Source organism: Euleptes europaea, chromosome 8 (assembly GCF_029931775.1).
Source record: "Euleptes europaea isolate rEulEur1 chromosome 8, rEulEur1.hap1, whole genome shotgun sequence".
In the NCBI taxonomy this organism is placed as follows: Eukaryota; Metazoa; Chordata; class Lepidosauria; order Squamata; family Sphaerodactylidae; genus Euleptes; species Euleptes europaea.
The window spans coordinates 7,913,138-7,937,447 of record NC_079319.1 but is presented as its reverse complement, the minus strand read 5'-3'; the positions used below and the strand labels follow the sequence as shown (position 1 = coordinate 7,937,447).

General features: G+C 44.7%; 1 protein-coding gene across 1 annotated transcript in view; it reads right to left on the bottom strand.

The window, feature by feature from the left end:
* Positions 1 to 203: 203 nt before the first annotated feature.
* LOC130481869 (proto-oncogene Mas-like) overlaps positions 204 to 24,310 on the bottom strand; it is an 81,437-nt gene continuing 57,330 nt past the window's right edge. The window contains exon 3 of the mRNA XM_056854654.1: positions 204 to 1,191. Coding sequence (XP_056710632.1) covers positions 204 to 1,191 — 988 coding nt within the window. The remainder of the gene's footprint in view (positions 1,192 to 24,310) is intronic.

Sequence of the window (24,310 nt, the reverse complement as noted above, 5' to 3'; positions counted from 1 at the left end):
GCCTCTTGACCAGAATATAGGTTGCACATCAAACAATTAGATGCTGTGGTACACCCATTTCTTTTAAAACCAGCCATAGCTTTTTCATGATCCACACAGTCAAAACCTTTCCTTACCACTATTTCAAAACAAAATATAATGTGGAAATCGACACAATAAAAACTGGAATGGCAAAGCAGAACACACTTGGCTATTATGAAGTGTCATAGTGAAGTCTGAGCTGTGTTCCTTCGTTCTTCTCTCTGCCCTTCCTCTTCCTTGAAAGCCCTTTGGAGTATGCCCTTCATGGTCTGCCTTTCTTGCCCCCTCTTCTTTCTCCCAACCATGTAATAGATCACTGGGTTGACACAGCTGTTTAGACAGACACATAATAAGCCAAATACCATTGCATAGAGATTAACATTATGAGTAAAATAATAGACTGTGTAAATAGCATTCAGCGGAAAAGCAAAGATTAGGAAGAAAAGGAGAGTAAGTAGGACGATGGTTAAAATCTTTCCTCTCCGAGGCTGCCGTGATTTACCAAACACTTTGAACAACAGAATCGCAGTGGAGACAGTGACAAGAGGGAGGCAAAGAATACCACATGCTATTAACTGACAGAAAAAAGCATCAAAGAAAAAGTACTGTGCACCATAGAGAACTGCTTGACTTCCTGAGGACAGGCAGGCAAAAAACCATATTAGGGCACACACAATGGTGGGCAGGTGTGGCGGCCGGTGGCATCGATACCAGATGGGGAAGAGGACGGACAGACACCTGTCAATGCTGATGGAAGTCAATAGAAGTTGACTAGCACCATATGTGGATGAAATGCATGTAGCGATTGTTATATACAGAGCAAAAACTCTTGTCTGATGAGTCAAATCGAAAATCGAATGTAGACTTCCAAACAGAAGGACCCCAAAGTCAGCAACAGCCAAGTTCAAGACGTACGTAATGAAAGGGCTCCTTTTAATGAGGAAACCAAGAAGGCAGATGACAATTCCATTTCCCACAAGTCCAATGATGCTAATACATGGGAAGAAGGTGCAGATGACTGCATTCAAGTAGAGCACAGCATCACTGGGGGTATTATTAACTGATGTCAAAGTGTTATTGTAAAGATCACCATACTCCACAGGAGACAGGGATGTCTTGCTGGAATCAGTCATTGCATGTGCCCTCTTCTTTTTTATTTTATAAACAGTCCTGGTAAGAGAAAAGAGAAGAGAGGTATTGCCTTATTCCAAGTAGATGATCAAGCAACAATGCAGTGTATGTTTTAGCCTTATTTTACCTACTTCATGCACAGAATCAATTCCAAAAGCCACTGATTTTGTTGAATGACAATGAAATGGTAATTCTTGTTCATGTTTCTAACAGCTGGTCAAAAATTGATCTCTTATACTCTAAGCATCCAACTCTTTCCAGGACAGAAAAAGTTTACACAGATGCACATAGACATGGATCAAAGTGCTGAAGCTGAGTTTCGATGGGGTCCCCTCTAGGGTTGCCAGATTGCTCACAATGGTGGGCAACCCTAGAGGGGACCCCATCGAAACTCAGCTACATATAAACTGTGTATAAGAATTTTATATTGGATAATTTTATTTGTAGCTTGTAATACAGGCCCTGTGTTTTTACCAATTTTATAGTGTACACCTTGTAAGAAATGTAATTATTTTGTAATAGTTTATAGTTACTAGCTTAGGGTTGCCAACCTCTAGGTACTAGCTGGAGATCTCCTGCTATTACAACTGACCTCCAGCCGATAGAGAAGATGGCTGCTTTGGCAATGGGACTCTATGGCACTGAAGTCCCTCCCCAAACCCCACTCTCCTCAGGCTCCACCCCAAAAACCTCCCTCCAGTGGTTTACCTCTTCTGGAATGGCTCCGATGTCAGCAGTTCAAGATAACTCCAGACTTTAAATATGTTCTCCAAGAAAGCTTTGTAAGTTTAACTTCAGCACACGGAGATGTAGATGGAGAATGAACAAGCAATATGATGTGAGTGCTTCTTATTTCCCCACATGTCCTGCAGATGATGATGACCAGCAACGATGTGTCTATTCGTCTGCTCTCAGTTCCTGATTTCTGACAAAGTGATATTAACATAAGGGAAATCCGGTATAAATAACCAATAATCGCATCAACTTAGGCTAAAAAGCCAGCTATCTCTGTTTCTCAGAAAGTGTAAAGTGGCTGGGATGATGCATATTCTGATCACATCCATAGTAGATTACATTGTACTCCACTGAGGTCTCTGTCCTCCCCAGGCTCCACCGCTAAATCTCCAGGGATTTCCCAACAGTCTTCCAAGTAACATCGGGGCCCTGTGGGATCTGAAGGAGTTCCGCAGGGCCTACAAAACAGAACTGTTCTGCCAGTCCTACATCTAAGGGCAGCCGTGAGTCTTTCTCTGTTTTCATAATTTTCTGGCTTTCCCATCCACCCCAACCAGATTTGGGGGTCCACTGTTCTCCAGGTCAGTTTAGTGTCTAGTGGCTGCAAACGAAAGGGAATGCCATCTTGTTCTACTGTTTTAATGTATAATGAAGAATGATTTTAAAGTATATTTTAATATATGTTTTAACCTATGTTTTATCTTGTGACCCCCTCTGAGCCCGGCTTGCTGGGAATGAGGGCAGGATAGAAATGCAATTAATAACAACAACCCGGACCTGACAACCCTACACCCTTCACACCTTGCTGCTAGCCTGGGGGCACCTGGCAACCCTACAGAAAGAAGAGCTTGGGAAGTGGAATGAGCTGAGCAGGGGTGTAATGCCACTCCATCCACCCTCTGAAGCTGCTATATAGTGCTTCTATATAATCCATGGTGTTTCTATATGATCTTTCTGCCTAGGTAATGTTGATAATGGCCATGTATTTTCCAACCTTTGCTGTGTCCTGTTCATTAAGCTATGTTTCTCTACCTCTTCTTAACAGTAAGATGATGTCCTGTCTGAAATAGTGCTGCCCCACTCCTCCGCATGAGCAGCAGACTCAAATCTGGAGAACCGGGTTGGTTTCCTCACTCCTACACATGAAGCCTGCTGGGTGACCTTGGGCTAGCCACAGCTCCCTTAGAGCTCTCTCAGCCCCACCTACCTCACAGGGTGTCCATTGAGGGGAGGGGAAGGTAAGGTGATTGTAAGCAGGTTTGATTCTGCCTTAAGTGGTAGAGAAAGTCAGCATATAAAAATTAACTCTTCTTCTTTCTCAGTGGGACTCAAGACAGATTACATTCATGATAAAAACTTTTCAGTCAGCTGGTAAGCAAATTACAACAATATGACAACATTCATCAAGGTCTCTTGGTTCAGGGTGGCTTCAGTGACTTCAATGGATTTAGTAGCGTGTAGCTCTGTTTGCACTGTATATTACCTATAATCTGAGCTAGCAAGCCATTTCATCACTGCATTTTGATCGCTCATTTTGGGGTGATCCTGTTAGGCTGTCCTACTGATAGGAGCTTAACAATTAAGTTTGCTGTTGGAAAATTGTGTTAGTATTTGGGTGCCATAGAAACTATTTCAGTCAGAATGGGGAGGGAAACCACTATTGCCTCATATATAATAGGAATCTTACCCATCCTCCTCATTTTTGCACAGCCTCCTACACATTGATGCAAAATCCATGCTGGGCAGTGGTTTAATTAAAGAAAGAAAATATGCCTAAAATATGTGCTTTATGAATTTAATAGTTCAAGACCTTGGGCGGTCTAAGAAACTATCATTCACTTCACAGCACGGCTTCAAATGTTTGTGATATACAACATTCCTTACAATTGTTCTTTAATTTCTTTTTACAACAGATAGGCTTGGCTTCCAGAAGCCCATATAATGAGCTTCAAGCATAGCAGGGATGATCTTTTCCTAATTCTAGTTGGTAACACTGTGTGGGAGGGTATAATTTCCTGTACTGCTTATGGAACGTTTATTCATGCATTGCATAAAACAGGATTATGGTAACATCCGAGAGGACAGGGAACATTCTCAAAGGACATGCCTTATAAGTAGGGTTGCCAGCTCCAGGCTGGGAAATACCTGGAGATTCTGGGGGTGGAGCATAAGGAAGGCAACGTTTAGGGAGGGGAGGGACTTCGATAATTTATAATGCTGTAGAGTCCACCTTCCAAAGCAGCCCTTTTCTCCTGGGAAATTGATTTCTGTTGCCTGGAGATCAGTTGTAATCACAGGATGATGATGATGATGATGAAGAAGAAGAAGAAGAAGAAGAGAGTTGTTTTTTATATGTCGAGTTTCTCTACCACTTAAGGAAGAATCAAAGTGGCTTACAATCACCTCCCTTTCCCCTCCCCACAACAGACACCCGGTGGGGTTGGTGGGGCTGGGAGAGCTCTAAGAGAACTGTGACTAGCCCAAGGTCACCCAGCTGGCTTCATATGTAGGAGAGATGAACCCAATCCAGTTCACCAGATTAGCGACCGCCGCTCATGTGGAGGAGTGGGGGATCAAACCCCAAGTGGGGGATCAAACCCAGTTCTCCAGATTAGAGTCCACCTGGAGGATGGCAACCCTGCTTAAAGGTCCAAGCTAAATGGATAGAGGCTACACGGCTAGGCATAGAGGATAGGTTTTTTACTGCAAGGAGAAGAATGAGGGTCTCCAAAATGAGGGTCCAATGCAATATTGCACAGAATGCCCAGACTCTCTGACATTATCGAGGATGGAATGTAGTAAGCAAACATCCATGTTATCAACTCCTCTGTTAGAGACATCTCAGGGTCTTCTCCAGGTGGTAGTGGTGGAAAGTGCCATCAAGTGGTAGCTGACTTACGGCGACCCCATAGGGTTTTCAAAGCAAGAGACATTCAGAGAAGGTTTGCCATTGCCTGCCTCTGAGTAGTAACCCTGAATTTCCTTGGTGGTCTCCCATCCAAATACTAACCAGGGATGACCCTGCTTAGATTGGGCTAGTCTGGGTCATCCAGGTTAGGGCAACCTGCAAATGGGCAAAATCAACAATTGCCGGTAGATGGGCCTTCTCCATTGTGGCCCCCACCTTATGGAATGGTCTACCTGAGAAGGGAAGACTCCTCCTCTCCCAGCTTTCTGCAAACTATGCAAAACTGAATTATTCAAGAGGGCTTTTCTATAGAGGCAACAGGATTGCACTGTACAAAATGGTTTACAAAGTTGGATAAATTTTTAGGGACTGTGGTCTATACTGTGTATAGCTGGCTGTAAGTAGGATCCTACTATGTAATTTTTGCATCATTTGAAGTGTCCTGTTAATACTTATGCTTTGCTTCCGTTCTTTATTTCAAATTTCTGGTTGGTTCCAGACTTCTACAATCCCAATCCTGTTTCACTGTTTATTGAATGTTCCATCCTGTTGATTGCATTGACTCATTGCCCTGAGAGCCAGTGTGGTGTGGTGGTTAAGACCAGTGGTTTGGAGCGGTGGAATCTGATCTGGAGAAACGGTTTGGTTCCCCACTCCTCCATATGAGCGATGGAGGCTAATCTGGTGAACCGGATTTGTTTTCCCACTCCTACAAACAAAGCCAGCTGGGTGACCTTGGGCAAATAATGCTCTCTCAGCCTCACCTACCTCACAGGGTGTCCGTTGTGGGGAGGGGAATGGAAAGTGATTGTAAGCCGGTTTGATTCTGCCTTAAATGGTAGAGAAAGTCAGCATATAAAAACCAACTCTTCTTCTTCTTCATTCTGGGTCATCTCCCTTGAGTCCCAGCAAGAAAAGCTGAGTTTGAGCAATGTAAATAAATAAATAAATAAATAAATGCAACTGTTTCTAAGCAGCGTTGAGGAACTCATCATGACTAGATTCATGCTAGAGGAATTCTCCCTTTACTCTTCATCCTCTTCCTCTTTTTTGAAACTCTATTATGTAATTCTGGTATTTCAAGCAAGAAGCCACATGACCACGAAGCTTTGAGAGGTACTTTTTTTTTTTTTTACCGCAGCCATTGCAAGCGGTCTCTGTTATTTCAATTTGCTTTTCCAAGTCCAAAGCTCTGCTACCATAAGACAGAGTACTGTAGCAAACTCCTTTGTTCTTTCCTTTTTTCCTTTTATCCCTTAGAAGCTCCTTGATCCATTGATCTTGAGCAGCATATATCTAGGGTTTGAGGGATATAAGGACTGAAACAAATCTTGCCACTGACAATGTAGCCTTGGGATCCCTATCACTTAGCAGAAAAGGCATTACGTCAGACACAGAGGCATTAGATTTGTATGTTAAAAGGGGGGAGATATAATGTGATCGAAGTTCCTCATAAAAGCGGCATTCCAAAAGGGCGTGAGCTAGTGAATCGATAGAGCCAGAAGAGCAAGGACAGGTCCTGTCTGAATATGGTATATTCAAAATTCTGCCTTGCATAACCATAGAGGGGTTAGCATTCAATCTAGCTAAACAAAAAGCTCTAGAAAGACGAGTTGTCAAATAATATGTATAAGCAGGCAAACCACGTGGTGGTGGTATTCCAAAGAACTGGGATGAACAAACGCGGCGAGCACGAAAAGTAGTGCTGTTATAATCAAGTTCTTTAATGCGCTTTTTAATTTTGGTGAAAGCTTCAGTTTTCCCAAGATCTAATAACTCCTTTGTTCTATAACCCACTGATTTGTTTTTTGGGCAGTCCACGGTATCTGTAACACTCTCCTCCAACACCACATTTCAAAGGAATCTGCTTTCTTCCTATCAGCTTTCTCCAATGTCCAGCTTTTACACCCATACATAATAATAGGGAATACAATGGCATGAATTAATCTAATCTTGGTGGCCAGTGACACATTCTTACACTTCAGAATCTTTTCTAGCTCCTTCATGGCTGCCCTTCCCAGTCTCAATCTCCAACTGATTTCTTGGCTGCAGTCTCCCTTTTGGTTGATGATGGAGCCAAGGATTAGAAAGTCTTCAACAGCATATGAGCACTGACAGAGAGTATTATATGGAAACTTTAAGTCTGAAGGAAGGACTGTTTCAGTCTGTTCAGTCATACTGAAATCACTGGTTTTTCAATGTTGGCTTTCTCCGCTCATAAAACTGTTATCTGAAGAAAAAAATCACGAATCTTTACAAAGAGGAACCAACCAGGTGTAATTAAAGAAAGTTTTCAGGAGAGGGAAGGAAATGAATCATGTATTTTGGTAACTGCAAGAAATATTCTCAGTGGCCAATGTTTCACATCATGCCAGGATATTACGTAGAGCTGTTGTGTACTTGATGGCAGTGGGTGGTGTTCAATATATTTAAATATTGATGTGAATTTGGTTTTTTTTTTAAGCTATCATTGTTAGACATCAATTTTTTCATAGAACAAAGGTGTGGTAAAAAGTTCTCAAATAAGTAATTAGGAGGTACATAAATATTAAGTGCAGCTATTGGTATTGGTGACCTATATGTACTTTTTTTAGTTAATAGACCTTACCAAAATAGAAACAATCCATTTAAATTACATGTGTGATACCACACACTTAGGGCAAAAACGCACGGTCACTTTATCCTCCTTTAATCCCTGTTTTAGCCAGCATCGAACGCATGCGTTTCTCCTAATGTGCGTTTGATCCTGGCTAAAACGGGGATTAAAGGAGGATAAAGCGACCATGCATTTTCGCCCAGAAGAGTTTCAGAACCTATAGGAGTTACACTACCTTTGAAATTAACAGCACATTCCTGACCTTTAGGGCAAAAGCCCTTAGGAGGTCAGGAAGGTGCTGCACTGGCATTGGGGCCCTCCAAACCGGTGTCCGGGCTACTTACGCTGCCGTAAAAAGCCCCAGCACCGGTGGGGAGGGCCAGATGCTGGTCGCTGGGCAGTGCCACAGCAGCACCGCCCCAAGATGCTGGCGGGGCATTCCGACGGCATCCCACCAGCATAAAGGCCCACACCAGCATCCTAGGGGGCGTCCCGGTGTCCCAGGAGGCGTTCCCAGGGTGATCCAGGGGGAGGAGCTGATGTTAGTCAGCCTCCTGTCCCCAGATACACCGGCGGCGAGAGGAGCAAGGCTGCACCAGTTTTTTGCTGGTGCAGCCTCACTTTTCTCAATGGGATGAAAAGGCCCCATTTGACAAAAAAAGTGCCTCTAAACGGCTTTTCCTTTTCTTTCAGTGGCTGTGGAATGGCTTAGGAGGTGGCGTGGCTGCACCTCCTCCCTTTCATCCCCAGCAACCACCAGCTCAGGAATGGGCTGTAAATTAATCACAATAAATTGGTCTCAATCGATAATGAAGTAGAGCTTCTAGAATTATAGCTACATTGTTATGTTCCAGGAAACACGTGAGATCAAGAACACTACTTCCCCTCTCAGATGATGCAGTAATGGCAATACTGACCAGCTATGTGAACAAAGGTCCAGCCAAAGAGTTCCATGATAAATTGAAAGCATATTATTTATAGTGTTCTTAAAAAGGAAAAGGGGCTAGGAGAGGAAACAGAAAGGAGTACAATGAAATTTAGAAAATTTTGTAAACACTTACTGGTATACTGCATTGAATATATTTCAAATAAGATGGGAAAGAATCCATTTTTAATATGGGGAAAGTTAGTAAAATTTTAAAATTATTAGTAATTCGTAGTAGAAACATAATATAATATTTAATATTATGTCTTTTCAGTCATACTATGTTAGAAATTATGTTAATACACAGATGAATATAAATATTGTTGTTAATCAAAAAATCTTAAGGTCATAGATAAAAAATACTAAGTTAACCATTAATTAGCACTCTATATTGTTACATATTGCTTATATCTATGCTTACTATTGTGATAGTTTTCCTTTTCATGAGCATAAATATGTTTACTGTTTTATTTGTAAAGTAGAGTATGACTTGTTTCCTTCTATATCAAGTGTAGTAATCTCAACTATCATTATGGTGTGTATATGTTCTCTTTTTATTATTATAAAATTTAAAAAAAAACATATAAAAGAGAATGCCGCTTCCCCTCTTAAAGACCAGATCACAGCAACCACAAGAAATCACAATGAGTCTCTGGGACTCGAACTCAGCTCTCGCAGGTTCACGTCTGCTAGACTTTATCATGAGACCATGGGAGCTTAAAAAAGAACTCTCAGAACACCACAGCTGAGATGCTATTTCAAACTCACCTCTTTTCAAATGGCTCCAAGCTCAACGGTCCAAAATTACTCCGAAGGTATACATTTGTAGTGCATAAGAAGGCTTCCCAGAGTATAACTTCAAGGCTTATTTATAAAACAGGTTGAAACATAACTGAGGCAGTTTGCCAGCTGCAAGTTGTGTTTGCTTTGACGTTTTCAGGAAGCTCCTACATGCAGCTCCAGACCACAAGGGTGTTGCTGTCGTCCTACTCTAACTTCCCGAAGCACGAACAAGAAATGAAATTTCGAAACTAGCCTCCTTTTCCCATCTGTTGTTGACCTGAATAGAAATGCTCTAGAAATTATTCTCGAAAAGTTGTGTGCATTTGTGTGTGCATGTTTGCGTGAAACTGCTACAAGAAATATCGTCACAACATCTCATAGGCCGTTCCACAGAAAGAAACTTTGGTTTTGCTCTTAGATTCTTCTGGAATCATCAGTGTTGCTTCTTGAGAGTTCTTAGGAGGTCCCCCCCCCCCCAAATTTTTTAACATATAAAGCTTATTTTCATCGTATATAGAATGTCCGAACATTTAATATATACTGTCAATCAGCCTCCCCCTTCCCATAGAGGCTTTTATGCCCTTCTACAGAATTTTTGTTATACTCGCGTAGGATAGAAGTTAATCATTACATCGGTAAGACTAATTTTTTATTAATATTTTTTGATGACAATTTTCCGTGAAATCACACAGCTTTTACATAATCAAAATATTGTTCACAGAGGCATTGCCCTGAACATAACTGAAGAAGCTGTTCTTAAGCGAAACGTTCACCAATCCGGAGGTGTCGTCTTGTTCTTGATGCTGTGAATGAATTTATGGGCTACCATCTTGAGAGGATCATCTCGGGTGTTGCCAAAGAATTAATTTGTTGTTGCTTTGAAGAAAATGGAAACCTGACTGGTTAACAAAATACACTGTCTTCCCTTTGTTTGAATAGAAATTATATATATATATATTTTTTTAGGGTGATCCAACCTAAGTGTTTTCTGCTGAGATTACGGTTACATTATTTATTTGAGGTGAAGCAACCTGCATTATTATTAGAGACTACAGTTGTATTATTCTCTGAGGTGAAGCAACCTGTATCATTTTTGAATGTGTTAATAACTTGTATATGCTTATGAGTTTTGAGTCTTACTTGGTGTATGTTTATAATATACCTACCTTGGACAAACAGATTTGGTTGTTATTACATTGTTTACATTCTTTCACAGTTCTTGGTATTTTAAATTTAGAGCCCTCGTGCTGCTGTTTATTTCCATCACCTGGAGGTTGGCAACCCTAATCACACCCTACCTCTCAGGGCTGTTGTGTGGATCAAATGGAGGAAAGGAGAGTGACATAAGGTATCTTCAGGTATTTCCCCACCCTGAGCTGGCAACCCTAGTCCAAAGACATGTTTGTAAACATTTCCAATGCCGTTTCAATTTATACCCATTGTGTCTTTAAAAAAATACTGTCACCCTGGGACTGTTTCGAGTGGTGAAAATGGTGCAAGATGGAAGACTGAGCCTCCTTCTCCAATCCTGATCTGAATTGGGTACTACATGTGCAGTAATTAAAGACAACCCACAACTCATTGTGTTTTCTCTGGGGTTCACCAGATCAGAGTCTGCCGCTCATGTGGAGGAGTGGGAAATCAAACCTGGTTCTCCAGATTAGAGTCCACCACTCCTAACCATTACACCACGTTGGCTCTAAGAGACCAGAAAGTACTTTCACATTGGTCCCCTTTCCAACTGAAAGGCGGGCATTGCTGTTTATATAATTCCCCTCCTGTCCTGACCATTTGCCGCTGATTAATATTCAGCATGCTATAACACTTTTCTCTGTGAATATTTTCCAAGCACCTCCACCAACATTTCCTGTTGCCTGACACTGCTGAGAGGGAGGTGGGGTTAGAAATGGACAAGATTCCCAGTTCTCCTCTGAGAGTATTGTAAACTTGTAAATGTATTGACGTTATTTATAGTGAATCAATACAATCAAAAAGACGGGACATTCAATAAACTATGAAATAGGATTTTGGTTGTAGAACCAACCAGAAGTCTAGAAAACAGAGCTGAAGGAAAGCAGAAGTGTTAACATGACACATTAATTGATGCAAAAATTACACAGTGGGACCCAGCCCATGGCAACCTGGGTGGTGACAGGAACTCATTCAGAGCAGTGGCAAAGGTTCCCTTAACATTTTACATAACCCCAAAGAGATCCCGATTGCAATCCTAAGGACTTTTTTTCTTGGGAGTGAGCTCCACTGAATAGCACAGTGCTTACTTCTCAGTAGACCTGCTTCGTATTGCTCCTACACTCTCTTAAACCTAAGCTTATGGGGTGGGGGAACCCCGATGTCTCCTTTTCATTAGGGAGAATCATATTCCCACAGCTCTAGTTCATTTAGAATCCAAAGCCCCTTCAGATCCTGGCGATCTTACCCAGCAATGACCTTAAGAGAAGGGGGGGAAATCCCGTCTCCTCTGACCTCATCGCTCTTAAAATTATTTCACCACTTTCTATAGAGAAAAAAAGTGCCTTGTGCCTTTCTGCAAGCTCCCCAAGGTCCATGGGTGTGTATTTGTATGACTGAGATAATTCCGGAATTGCACCCCCCAAAAAAATCACTGAAATTGTCTATGCAAATTAAGCAATTATCGACTGTGATATGGTTTTAATCTCACATTAGAGACTCACAAGTGTGTGATTCTGTAATGCACTAGAATTGGCTTTTTTTTTTCTTTTTTTTTTTTTACCCTGAAGGCACTAGTTTGGGAAAGGAAAATTAGGCTTGGGCCCAAAAAAGCCTCTATGGCTATCTTTCATCCCTATTCTACTTTATCCCGAGAGTATACAAAGCATTTCCCTGCTATGCAATAAAGCCTGATTGCTGGAATTCCATAGATAAGTGCCACACCTTTGTTATATATAATGAAAGCCCTCCCCAACCCAGTAATATGATTGGAGGATGGTGTACACAGAAATGTCAATCAGTGTTATAACTGTATGGCACAGACGTGATCTAAGCATTGTGGTTGGCTGGTGTGTAGGTGAGACATACTTTCATTTCTCAGACTATCCTTTCTTGCATGATTCTTTCTTTTTTAGTTTTAAGTAGACAGTTGTAACATCTCCTAATCTGCAGAAATCTTCGATAATTGAAGGGGGTAGGATGTTTCTTAAGTGTAGTGTAAGATTTCTTAAGAGCTCTTTTTTGCAATCTGCAGTCCCCATCAAACCAGTGCTTCCTGTGGAATCTATTCATCTTCAAAACAGTTTTGGTCAAAATTGGAGTAAACAATTTAATTATTGCCTCCATCTTAGAATCATAGAATCACCAAGGTCATCTAGTCCAACCTCCTGCACAATGCAAGAAATTCACAAATACCTCTCCCCCCGCCCCCGTGGTTCCTACTCCATGCCCAGAAGATGGCCAAGATGCCATGATGATCTGCCTAAGGTCATAGAATCAGCATTGCTGACAGTTGGCCATCTAGCCTCTGCTTTAAAACCTTCAGGGAAGGATTGCTCACCACCTCCCGAGGAAGCCAGTTCCACTGAGACTGTTAGAAAGTTCTTCCTAATGTCTAAACTGAAACTCTTTTGATTTAATTTCAACCCGTTGGTTCTGGTACAACCTTCTGGGGCAACAGAAAACAACTCGGCACCCTCCTCTATATGACAGCCCTTTAAGTACTTGAAGAGGCTGACAGTGCTGGAGACTTTGGGTGTTATTGACACAATCTAATTTGCTTCTTGCTGCCTCATTATTGCCCTAGCTTTTGCTACATACATTTGCTTACTCACTCTCTCCACTGTGACCTTTCGAATACATCTCAAAGGCCAGGAAGTGGAAATTTAAAGCCAGTACAAGGAAGGTGAGCTGCACCTGGTGACACCGTGGAACTACCAAGGGGAGGGGGTTAGGTATGACATAAACCAGTTTGGTGTAGTCGTTAAGAGCGGTGGTTTGGAGCAGTGGACTCTGATCTGGAGAACTGGGTTTGATTCCCCACTCCTCCACATGAGCTGTGGACTCGAATCTGGTGAACTGGATTTGTTCCCCCACTCCTACACAGTAAGCCAGCTGGGTGACCTTGGGCCAGTCACAGTTCTCTTTGAGCTCTCTCAGCCTCACCTACCTCACAGGGTGTCCGTTGTTGGGAGGGGAAGGGAAGGTGATTGTAAGCTGGTTTGAATCTCCATTAAGAGGTTAAGAAAGTCATCATATAAAAACCAACTTTCCTCCTCCTCCTCCTCCTCCTTCTTCTCTCAAGTTTCAAGCTAATAAATGTGAAAGCCTGTGCCTTGGAATCACCAGAAACCATTTCCGAGTATAAATTGCAGATTTCCCATGGGTCCGAAACCTAGGGAGTCAATTTCCACAATACTTTTCTGATTTCTGAAGCCGTCCGGGAAAGTAATGGAACCCCACCCAACGTAATGGATGCAAGCTTGTGGATTAGTAGGAAGCTTCATCATGATGTATATGCCCCACCCCTATGGAACCAAAGCAAAGCATGTCTCAGATGGTATCTATCCATGGCTGGATGATCAATGCTGTAAGGACACATACTTTTCATGAGATGACTACTGGGATCTTGACATCCTGAAGGGAAACGGCACCATTTTGTTGACCCCCAATTGTTGTTTTCGGTTGGTTGATTTAGACTTGGAAGAAGATAGGATATTCTTTGCATGACCTCTTCTCTTTGTCTGTGTCCTCCTTGATTGTGCCTCTACCTTCCTCCTCCTCCATAATCCTGTTAAACTCTGTGCATCAAAACAAGTTATGCATAGTTCCATGAGTCTTTACATTAAGAATATTTTTAAATGTCCTCACTAAGACTGCATTGGAGAGCCAGAGTGGTGTAGGGGTTAAGGCATCAGACTAGGATCTGGAAAATCCAGGTTTGAATCCCCACTCTAACAACAAAGGGAGATTTTTTAATCCCTAAACAATAGAATTAAGTACCCAAAAGGTTGAGAAGAAATAAACAAATATCCAAGGCCAAAGAATATACACTCTAAAAATTATGTAAGTACAGAATATGTATATATTTATTTCAGGGTAAAATTTAATGGCCGAAATGTGTATGGTCGGAGTCTAATTGTGTGATTTTATGTCTTATTGGGTTATATGAGCATGTCAATTTGATAGGCTTTTGCAGGACTCTATATGTGTTATATGTGGTATTAGATTTTATCCTAAAATAAATATATATCGTATATACTCGCGTATAAGCCGAGTTTTTCAGCCCAAAAAAAGGGCTGAAAAAGCCGGCCTCGGCTTATACGCAGGTCAATACGGTAGGGGAGGGGGGAGGGAGGGAGAGAGGAGGGAGGAGGGAGGAGGGAGGGGGGAACTTACCGCCGCCATCGCCGCCTCCGCCGCCATTGCTGCCGTGCCCGTGTGGCTTCCCCCGGCCAGGAGCGCCCTGGGAGCGCCTCCAGAGGCCTCTGGAGGCCACGTCGCCGCCCCCGCCGGGCTCAGCGAGGCTCCTGCCGGCCGGCACCAGCCTGGGAGCGCCTCCAGAAACCTCTGGAGGCCCCGTCGCCGCCCCCGCCGGGCGCAGCGAGGCTCCTGCCGGCCGGCGCCGCCCTGGGAGCGCCTCCAGAAGCCTCTGGAGGCCCCGTCGCCGCCCCCGCCGGGCGCAGCAAGGCTCCTGCCAGCCGGCGCCGACCTGGGAGCGCCTCCAGAGGCCTCTGGAGGCCCCGTCGCCACCCCCGCCGGGCGCAGCGTGGACCCTGCCGGCCTGCGCCGGCCTGCGCACCTGGATTGAGGTAAGCCTGCGGGGGGGGAGGGGTTATAAGCCGACCCTCGGCTTATACGCGGGTGCCTAATTTTTCCCCATTTGGGGGGAGAAATTAGGCACCTCGGCTTATATGCGGGTCGGCTTATACACGGGTATATACAGTACGTATTTTGTACTTACACAATTTTTAGAGTGTATAACCTTTGGTCTTAAATGTTTATTTATCTTTTTCTTGACCTTTTGGGTACTTAATTTGAATCCCCACTCTGCTATGGAAACTTGCTGGGTGACCTTGGGCCAATCACACGCTCTCAGCCCCGACCCTGGCTAGTATTTGGATGGGAGACCTCCAAGGATTACCAGGGGTGTGACGGGGAGGCAGGCAGTGGCAAACCACCTCCGAATATCTCTTGCTTGAAAACCCTGTGAGGTCGCCATAAGTCAGCTGTGACTTGAAGGCAAACAAACAAACAAAAGACTGCGTTTGGAAGGGAGGAGGGCCATGATGAGAGGGAGAGCATTCCTTAGCTGTTTCCACTTGCTGAAAATTGGCCCCTGAAAACAGCTTTTACTGTTACTCAGAAAAATATAGACATAGACCAGTAAGGCTGTCCAGTGAGGAGAGTCAGAAACGATACCTCTCTTCTTCACTTGAGCAGCTGTATTTTGTATAAAGTACAGTATAACATAAATTATAATTCATAAATTCTGTCTGTCTGTCTGTCTATCTATCGAGCCAGTGTGGCGTAGTGGTTAAGACTGGTGGTTTGGAGCGGTGGAGGTGGGGAGAGGAGTTGCCACCATGAGAGTGTGCCAGGCAGGTGGAGGTGGTGTTGGCACTGCAGCAGGGTGGACTGGGTGGCAAGCAAGGTGGACCAGAGAAGCCATGGGGGAGGTGAGAGATGACATAGCTGGTATGCATTTTCATGAAGCTCAATAGTTTGTGTATCCCACAGACTTTAACAGCATCCGTGGCTCTCAATCATCCTGTAAGTGAACTTCAGACAATGATTGGACATTTTGTCCAAATTGCTTTCATAGAATCATAGAGTTGGAAGGGGCCATATAGGCCATCTAGTCCAACTTCCTGCTCAATGCAGGATCAGCCTAGAGCAACCCTGACAAGTGCTTGTCCAGCCTCTGCTTAAAGACTGCCAGTGAGGGGGAGCTCACCACCTCCCTAGGTAGCTGATTCCACTGTCAAACAACTCTTACTGTAAAAAAAATAATGTTTCCTACTATCCAGCCGGTACCTTTCTGCCCGCATCCATACAACCAGCATCCAAACGATCACAACTGAAAATAATCTTCACTATATTTTATGCAACTATCAACTAATACTTCCCATCTTACACTTTTTGCTGATTAATAGCAGTGATTGATAAAATATCAGGTGTGACGTTAATATTGCAGCCATATCTGTAACATTGTGTATGCAAGTGTGAATATACATACTCATTACAACAATGCTCAGAACTCAGTATTTCTTTTAAATCACTTTGATCACTAAGTGCAGCACTTTAAAACCTGGCTCAATGAGAAAAAGGATTTCTCCAAAGGATATTTCGTGAGCTGTGCTTTTGTAAACACATGATGCACTTCTCCTTCATCCCATCCTTGCTTTCTAACCTCATTTCTTGTTTGTCTCTGTAGGAGGACTTATTTCTGCTTCAGGCGAAATCCTGACTGTTGATCTTGGAGTCGTGCCAGAAGACATGAATTTTGATTTCCTTATAATGAGAGCTGTCAGGCACGGCCGGTGCAATCCTAAGCATGTCTACTGAGAAGTAAACCCCATTAAGTTCAATGGCACTTAGGCCCTAGTAACTGTCCTTAGGGTCACAGCCAGACAGTTCTCCCTGGCTTTACCCAGTGGTAGAGTCTTGGACATGGAACTGTGTCAGTCAGATCTACATTCAAGTTCTCCAGGGTATAAGCTTTCGATAGTCAAAGCTCTCTTAATCAGATATAAGGAAGAATGTAGGATTGCTTAATTTTAGTTCATTCATAAATTCAGAACAATGGGCCCATAGGACTGAATAGGGATGAAGGATTCTTATGTCACTGCAGATGCTAATTTGCTGCCCACTAGCATTTCCCCCTGCTCTAATTTAGCTGATTATATTCTGCATTGTACCTTTGCATCCTGTCTCCTTTCATTGTAACACCTCTCTCACCTTCACTTAGAGGAGGGCAGGGAGCTGTTCCTTTTGGCAGCAGAGGATAGGACTCACAATAATGGGTATAAATTGAGGGCGGAATGGTACTGACTGGCTATTAGGAGAAAAAAATTACAGTAAGAGTTGTTCGACAGTGGAATCAGCTCCCTAGGGAGATGGTGAGCTCCCCCTCACTGGCAGTCTTCAAGCAGAGGCTGGACAAACACTTGTCAGGGATGCTCTAGGGTGATCCTGCATTGAGCAGGGGGTTGGACTAGATGGCCTGTATGGCCCCTTCCAACTCTATGATTCTGTCTATGATATAAAGGTTCAGGGATCTCCATTCCTACTTGTATCTGATGAAGGGAGCTTTGACTTTTCAAAGCGTATAGTCCAATCCTCTGCTCAGTGCAGGATCAGCCTACAGCATCCCTGTCAAGTGCTTGTCCAGCCTCTGCTTAAAGACTACCAGTGGGGGGGGAGCTTCACCACCTCCCTAGAAAGCCGATTTTACTGTTGAACAACTCTTACTGTAAAAAAGATATTCCCTAATATCCAGCTGGTACCTTTCTGCCTATAATTTAAACCCATTATTGCGAGTTCATTTGTAAAGTGCACACATGTACTGCTTTTTTTCTTACAAACATATATGCAGGGTATGCATGTGATCAGGAAATGGGAGATCAGCACAAATGTTCTAGCTACATTGCAAAGTCCTCTGGGATGCTCTCCCACTCATCAATGGGAAAGATCCTTTGAGGAGGAATCACAGAATATGACGGTCTTGCACACTGTTTCTTGTGCTGCCACCAGACACAGCAAGAGGCCCCTAGTTCTTCTGTCAGACTTGGGCAGATGCCTCATCATGGTGACCCCTGATGATTGATCTGCTTTAAAAGGCCACAAGACCCTTTGTTGCTTTTTGCAAAAGTACCAGTCACATGAAACTGCCTTATGCTGAAACAGACCATTGGCCTATAAAGGTCAGAATTGTCTGTTCTGACCGGCAGTGGCTCTCCAGGGTCTCAGGTGGAAATCTTCCACATCACCAACTATCTGATCCTTTTAACTGGAGATGTCAAGGATGGAACCTGTATGCAAAGCAGATACTCTTCCACTGGTAGGGTTGCCAACCTCCAGGTTAGGGCTGTTTAAAAAAAATCGGACAAATTCAGATCTGGCAAAATCTGGCCCGTTTTGATCCGGGAAATGCCGCAGTCCGAACTCCCCCGCTTCGGTTCCGTGGAATCCGGCACGAGATTTGAGTTCGGGGAAATATTCAGCCGAATAAAGCTATAAAAAACACATTCGCCATTTCCATGACTCGGGGGGGGGCATTTTTTGGGTTTGAGGTCTCAAACTTTCAGCATAGCTTGAGGGGGTCCTTATTGCAAGAACCCCCAAGTTTGGTGACGATTGGGGCAGGGGGGGTCGAGTTATGGGGCCCGGAAGGGGTCCCCCCACCAATCTGCCCATTGGAATGAATAGAAATAGACCATTTGGAGTGGACTCGGAGTTTGCAAAACCATGCAAAGGAACACATGGCATGCTTGCCGCTTGCCAAGCAGTGGGAGAATGAAGTAAGTCTCACCCCCCACCTCTCCAACCAATATGGCGCCGCGCCGCACCCCAAACGGGGGAAAAAATCCAGCACACAAGGCGTGCTTGCCGCTTGCCAAGCGGACGGAGAGACTCACGCAAGTCTCACCCCCCACCTCTCCAACCAATACGGCGCCGCGCCGCACTCCAAATGGGAAAAAAATCCAAAGCGCATGAGGCGTGTTTGCAAAGCGGACAGAGAGACTCACGCAAGTCTTACCCCCCCACCTCTCCAACCAATATGGCGCCGTGCCGCACCCCAAATGGGGAAGAAAAATCCAAAGTGCATGAGGCATGCTTGCTGCTTGCCAAGCGGACGGAGAGACTCATGCAAGTCTCACCCCCCACCTCTTCAACCAATACGGCGCCGTGCCACACCCCAAAGGGGGAAAAATCCAAAGCACACGAGGCATGTTTGCAAAGCAGACAGAGAGACTCACGCAAGGTGCACCGCAGCTCTCGCCTTCTAATGGGGAAGAAAACCCACTCTCAACTCCAGGCGAGGGTGGCCAGGGCAAAAAACCGCCGTGCCGTCGCACTCAACCCCAGGCCAGGGGCACAAAATAGAGGCAAGTGGGCACACCACCCCCTCAGCAGAACGGTCGAAAGCCCCCCTTTGGCTTCTCCCCCCACCCACAGAAACCGCTCCCACCACCCACATACACACACAGCCTCTGCTTCCCCCACACTCACACACACACACAAGAAAAGGTATAGAGGAAAACCCCAAAAATCAAACTGTATGATGTCTTCTTCAAGCAAGAGCATGAGAAGAAGTAAATCCAATCCTATTCCGGTAAGCAGCAGCCGCTCGGCCCAATCAGGAATCGGAGTCTCAGCAGCAGCAGCACCAAAATGGAAGGCAATGAATACAGTCGGGACGGGAGGGGAGGACGGGAGTTTTTAGACTCTTCTCCTGGCCATTTCAAAAGTGAGAATCCTTGCTCTGATTGGCCAGGAGAAGACCCAGCTTGGCCACCATTGGCCGCAGGAGAATGCTGCTTACTAAGTGATGGTTATACTGCTGCTTCGGAGCCCCCGGATTCGCTGAATTTATCCAGTGATCGCCAGACCTCGCTGAATTTGGCACGTCGTTTTCCCGCCTTTTTTGAGTTCGGTTCCATCCGAACTGAAAATCGCCAGATCGGGGGAAATTCAGCTGTTTTTCAGTTCGAATGGAACCGAATCGACAGCCCTACTCCTGAGATGTTCCCACTGTCCTTGTTTGTCAAGTGCATGAACAGGCCTCTTCTCAAGCACCTGAATCTTATATACTATATACAAACTTGTCCTGAATATGTGGTCATTAAGGCTGTCGATTTGGTTCATCCCGAACCGAAAAACAGCCGAATTCCCCCTGATTCAGCAGTTTTTAGTTCGGATGGAACCGAACTCAAAAAAGGCGGGAAAACGAGGAGCCAAATTCAGTGAATTTGTGGTGTTCGGTTAATAAATTCAGCAAATTAGGGGTTCGGCACAGCAGCGTAACCGTCAGTTAGTAAGCAGCATTCTCCTGCAGCCAATCAGTGGCCAAGCTGGGTCTTCTTCTGGCCAATCAGTTTGAGCGATTGAGTGCATGAGCTCAGCTGCTGCACGGCCCGGGAAAAGAAAGAGAGAGTATCTGTTTGTGTGAAAGAGAGAAATCCCTGTGGGGGGATGCTTGTGCACATTCGCTCCTTTCCGTGGCTGCAGGGGGTGAATTTTTGGGGATAGAGACCCCAAACGTTCAGTGGAGCTTCAAAGGACCCTTCTTGCGAGACCCCCCAAGTTTTGTAAACATTGGGTCAGGGGGTCCCGAGATATGGGGTCCCCCCTTTTACCTATTGGGATGAATGGGATCAGCCAATCCTGTGTGCATCTCGAGAGCGGCAAATCCAAGGCAAAACCTCCTGTGCTTAAATGGAATCGTATTGGATTATCCAGTCCTCCCAGTCCCTCCTGATGGAACAGAAGACATCCACAGTAAGACCCCTTTTGGGGCTTTAATCTATAATTTTTCTCCTGTGTGTGTGTGTGTGGGGGGGAAGCAGAGTCTGTGTGTGTGTGGGGAGGGAGCAGTTTCTGTGGGTGGGGGGGAAGCCAAAGGGGTCTTTCGCCTGTTCTGTCTGGGGGGGTGCCCCCTCGAGTCTCTCTCTCCCTGGTTTGAGGGGGGGCTTCAGTTGTGTGTCCTCAGGTTTTCCCTCATTCATAAGTTCGGTTAGGTCTATTTTGATGCTTGCTCAAAATTGTTTTCAAATGGTGACTTAAAGAATGCATTTGCCTGGTCCCGAGTCCGATGCAAAAGGGGAAATTCCACGCCCTCCTGCTCCTGATGCTTAGCTAGCATGCCTCTGTCCCTTTCCATGGTTTGCAAACTCCCAGGCATCAGGTGTTGCTTTGCAAGGTTGTGTTGTTTTGCATCATGGTTTGCAAACTTCTTCTGTCCCTTTCCATGGTTTGCAAACTCCCAGGCGTCAGGTGTTGCTTTGCATGGTTGCAAACGTGATGGTTTGCATGGTTGTGTTACTTTTCATGGTTTGCAAACTTCTTCGCACCTGCCCTGCCCTTGCTCCCCGCAGCTCAGCTGTTTGTCGGGGCTGAGAGCTTTGAGTGGGTGGCAAGCTCTGCTAATTGCAAATGCACATTAAGGAGGGGGGACCCCCTTCGGGGCCCATATCTTAGCCCCCGCTGATCCAATCTTTACAAAACTTGGGGGTTATTGCAAGAAGGGTCCTTTGAAGCTACTCTGAAAGTTTGGGACCTCTACCCCCAAAAATGTCCCCCCGGAGCCGCAGAAAGGTGCGGTTGTGATTTTAATGGCTTTATTCGGCCGAATTTTTCCCCGAACTCCGGACCTCATGCTGAATTGCACGGACCAAAGTGGGGGAGTTTGGACTTCGGCATTTCCCAAATAAAAATGGGCTGAATTTTGCCGAATCTGAATTTTACTGAATTTTTTTCCAACAGCTCTAGTGGTCATTCCATGTGTGTGCTTTGCTTAGTATTTGCATGAGAACCAATTAATGGAAAATTTGCTACTAGGTAGGATAGAGTTGCCAATCTCCAGGTACTAGCTGGAGATCTCCACCGCTCTTTAGGGCTGTCAATTCGGTTCGGTCCGAACTGAAAATCAACTGAATTTCCCCTGATTCGTTGCTTTTCTGTTCGGACGGATCCGAACTCAAAACTGGCGGGCAACCGGGGGGGCCGAATTCAGCGAGTTCGGGAGTTCGCGAATAAATTCAGCCAATTCGGCCGTCAGTAAGCAGCATAACCGTCAGTAAGCAGCATTCTCCTCCCCCGGCCAATCGGTGGGCAAGCTGGGTCTTCTTCTGGCCAATCAGTCAGGATTGAGTACTGGAGGAATCAGCTGATGTGCGGCCCGGCCAGGGAGAGAGAAAGAGAGAGCGAAATCCTCGTGTGTGTGTGTGGGGTGCTTGTGCACATTCGCTCCTTTCTGTGGCTGCAGGGGGTGCATTTTTGGGGTGCACACACAAAACTTTCACTGGAACTTCAGATGAAGCTTCTTAAGGTACCCCCCAAGTTTTGTAAACATTGGGTCAGGGGGTCCCGAGATATGGGCTCCCCCCTTTTTCTTTCCATGGCTGCAGGGGGCGCATTTTTGGGGGTACAAATCCCAAACTTTGAGCGGAGTTTCAGACCAGTGTTCTTAAGATACCCCCCAAGTTTTGTAAACATTGGGTCAGGGGGTCTCGAGATATGGGCTCGCCCCCTTTTCCCTCCCCCCTTTTCCATTTATGTGGCTGCAGGGGGCGCTTTTTTGGGGATATAGCCCCCAAACTTTTAGCATAGCTTCAGTGAATTATTCTTAAGATACTACCCAAGTTTTGTAAAGATGGGTTCAGTGGGGGCAGAAATATCGCCTCCCCCCCTTTTCTCTTTCCATGGCTGCAGGGGGCGCATTTTGGGGGGTGCAGACACAAAACTTTCACTGGAACTTTAGATTAAGCTTCTTAAGGAACCCCCCAAGTTTTGTGAACATTGGGTCAGGGGGTCCCGAGATATGGGCTTTCCCCTTTCCCCTTTCCCCTATTGGGATGAATGGGGCAGCCGATCCGATCCTGTGTGCATCTCTCCAGAGCAAAACGTTCCGTGCCTAATTGGAATCATCGTGGATTACAGCCCGTCCTGCTGGAACAGAAGACAGCCACAGTAAGACCCCTTTGGGGGCTTTAATCTATAATTTTTCTCCTGTGTATGTGTGTGTGTGTGGGGGGGAAAGCAGAGTCTGTGTGTGTGTGGGGAGGGAGCAGTTTCTGTGGGTGGGGGGGAAGCCAAAGGGGGCTTTCGTCGGTTCTGCCTGGGGTGTGTGTTCCCCCTCAAGTCTCTCGCTCCCTGGTTTGAGGGGGGAGGTTTCAGTTGTGTGTTGCAAAGGTGTTGTTTAACAAGGTTGTGTTTGCAGTTGTTTTGCTAATTTCTCCGCTGTTGTCGGGCTGGGAGCTTTGTGCGTGGGCGGCAAGCTCTGCTGAGAGATGCACAACATTAAGGGTGGGGGGGACCCCTTTCAGGGCCCATATCTCAGCCCCCCCTGACCCAATCTTTACAAAACTTGGGGAGTCTTTCAATAAACGTCCTTTGAAGCTCTGCCAAAAGTTTGGGACCTCTAAGCCCAAAAATGCCCCCCCCAGAGCCGCGGAAAGGCGCGGTTGTGTTTTTAATGGCTTTATTCGGCCGAATTTGTTTCCGAACTTTGAATTCCCGCCGAATTGAACGGATCCGAAGTGGGAGAGTTCGGACTTCAGCATGTACCGAACCCACAAGGGCCAAATTCGGCCGAATCCGAACTGTACCGAATTTTTTTTTTGACAGCCCTACCGCTCTTAACCACTACACCATGCTGTTTCTCTCTTAAGTGCAAATATGCGTGAAAACCTTTTAAAACTCCAGCAAAGATGGTACTTAACTCCTACGAGCACATTTATAGTTTAAATGATGTACATTGTTGGGGTTGTCAAACTCCTAATGCTGATCATGCATATTTTTGGAAGCATTCACTAATTATACCTTATTGGAAGGGGAAAATGCATAAAGGATATTGCAGTATATGAAATGGACTCTGTGGACTCTAGGGTATTTTTGTGGGGCTTAATTATGGGCTATGTTAGGATAGATGAGACAGAGTTTGTTACATCTTTGCTGACCATGGCTAGAATGTATATTGGAAACTGCTGGAAATCAAACAATTCACCATCCTTTATGGACTGATCGCAAGAGAAATGGGAATGTAGCAGTTTTGACAAAGAAGACTTATGATAAAAGGGATCTTTATCAAATAGATGTGTTAGAAATTGGATTCAGTTGATAAAACCATGGAATACTAATTTTATGACCCTGTAAGACCAAGTATTTTTTTCCCTGATGTGAAATAACTTTTAAAAATTAAAAATGATAAAACTTTTAGGAGGTCTTGAATCAAAAGAGTTTCAGTGGGAAAGGTGAATTATAAACAAAGAAGACATCGCTAGAAAAACACATACCTGGGACAGTATTTTAGTAGGTTCATGTTTTTATATGTGTTACATAGAGCAGTGGATCTCAGCCCATGGCAGAATGGCTGGTTTGAAACAAGGATGCTATCAGATTTCCCAGGCTTGCGGGTTTGATTCAAATGCCCATTTGCTACTGTCATGCATCTCTGTGATTTTCTGTGTCCTCCCACTGAATGTTCACTATTAAAAGTTTTTTTTTTTTTTTTTTTGTC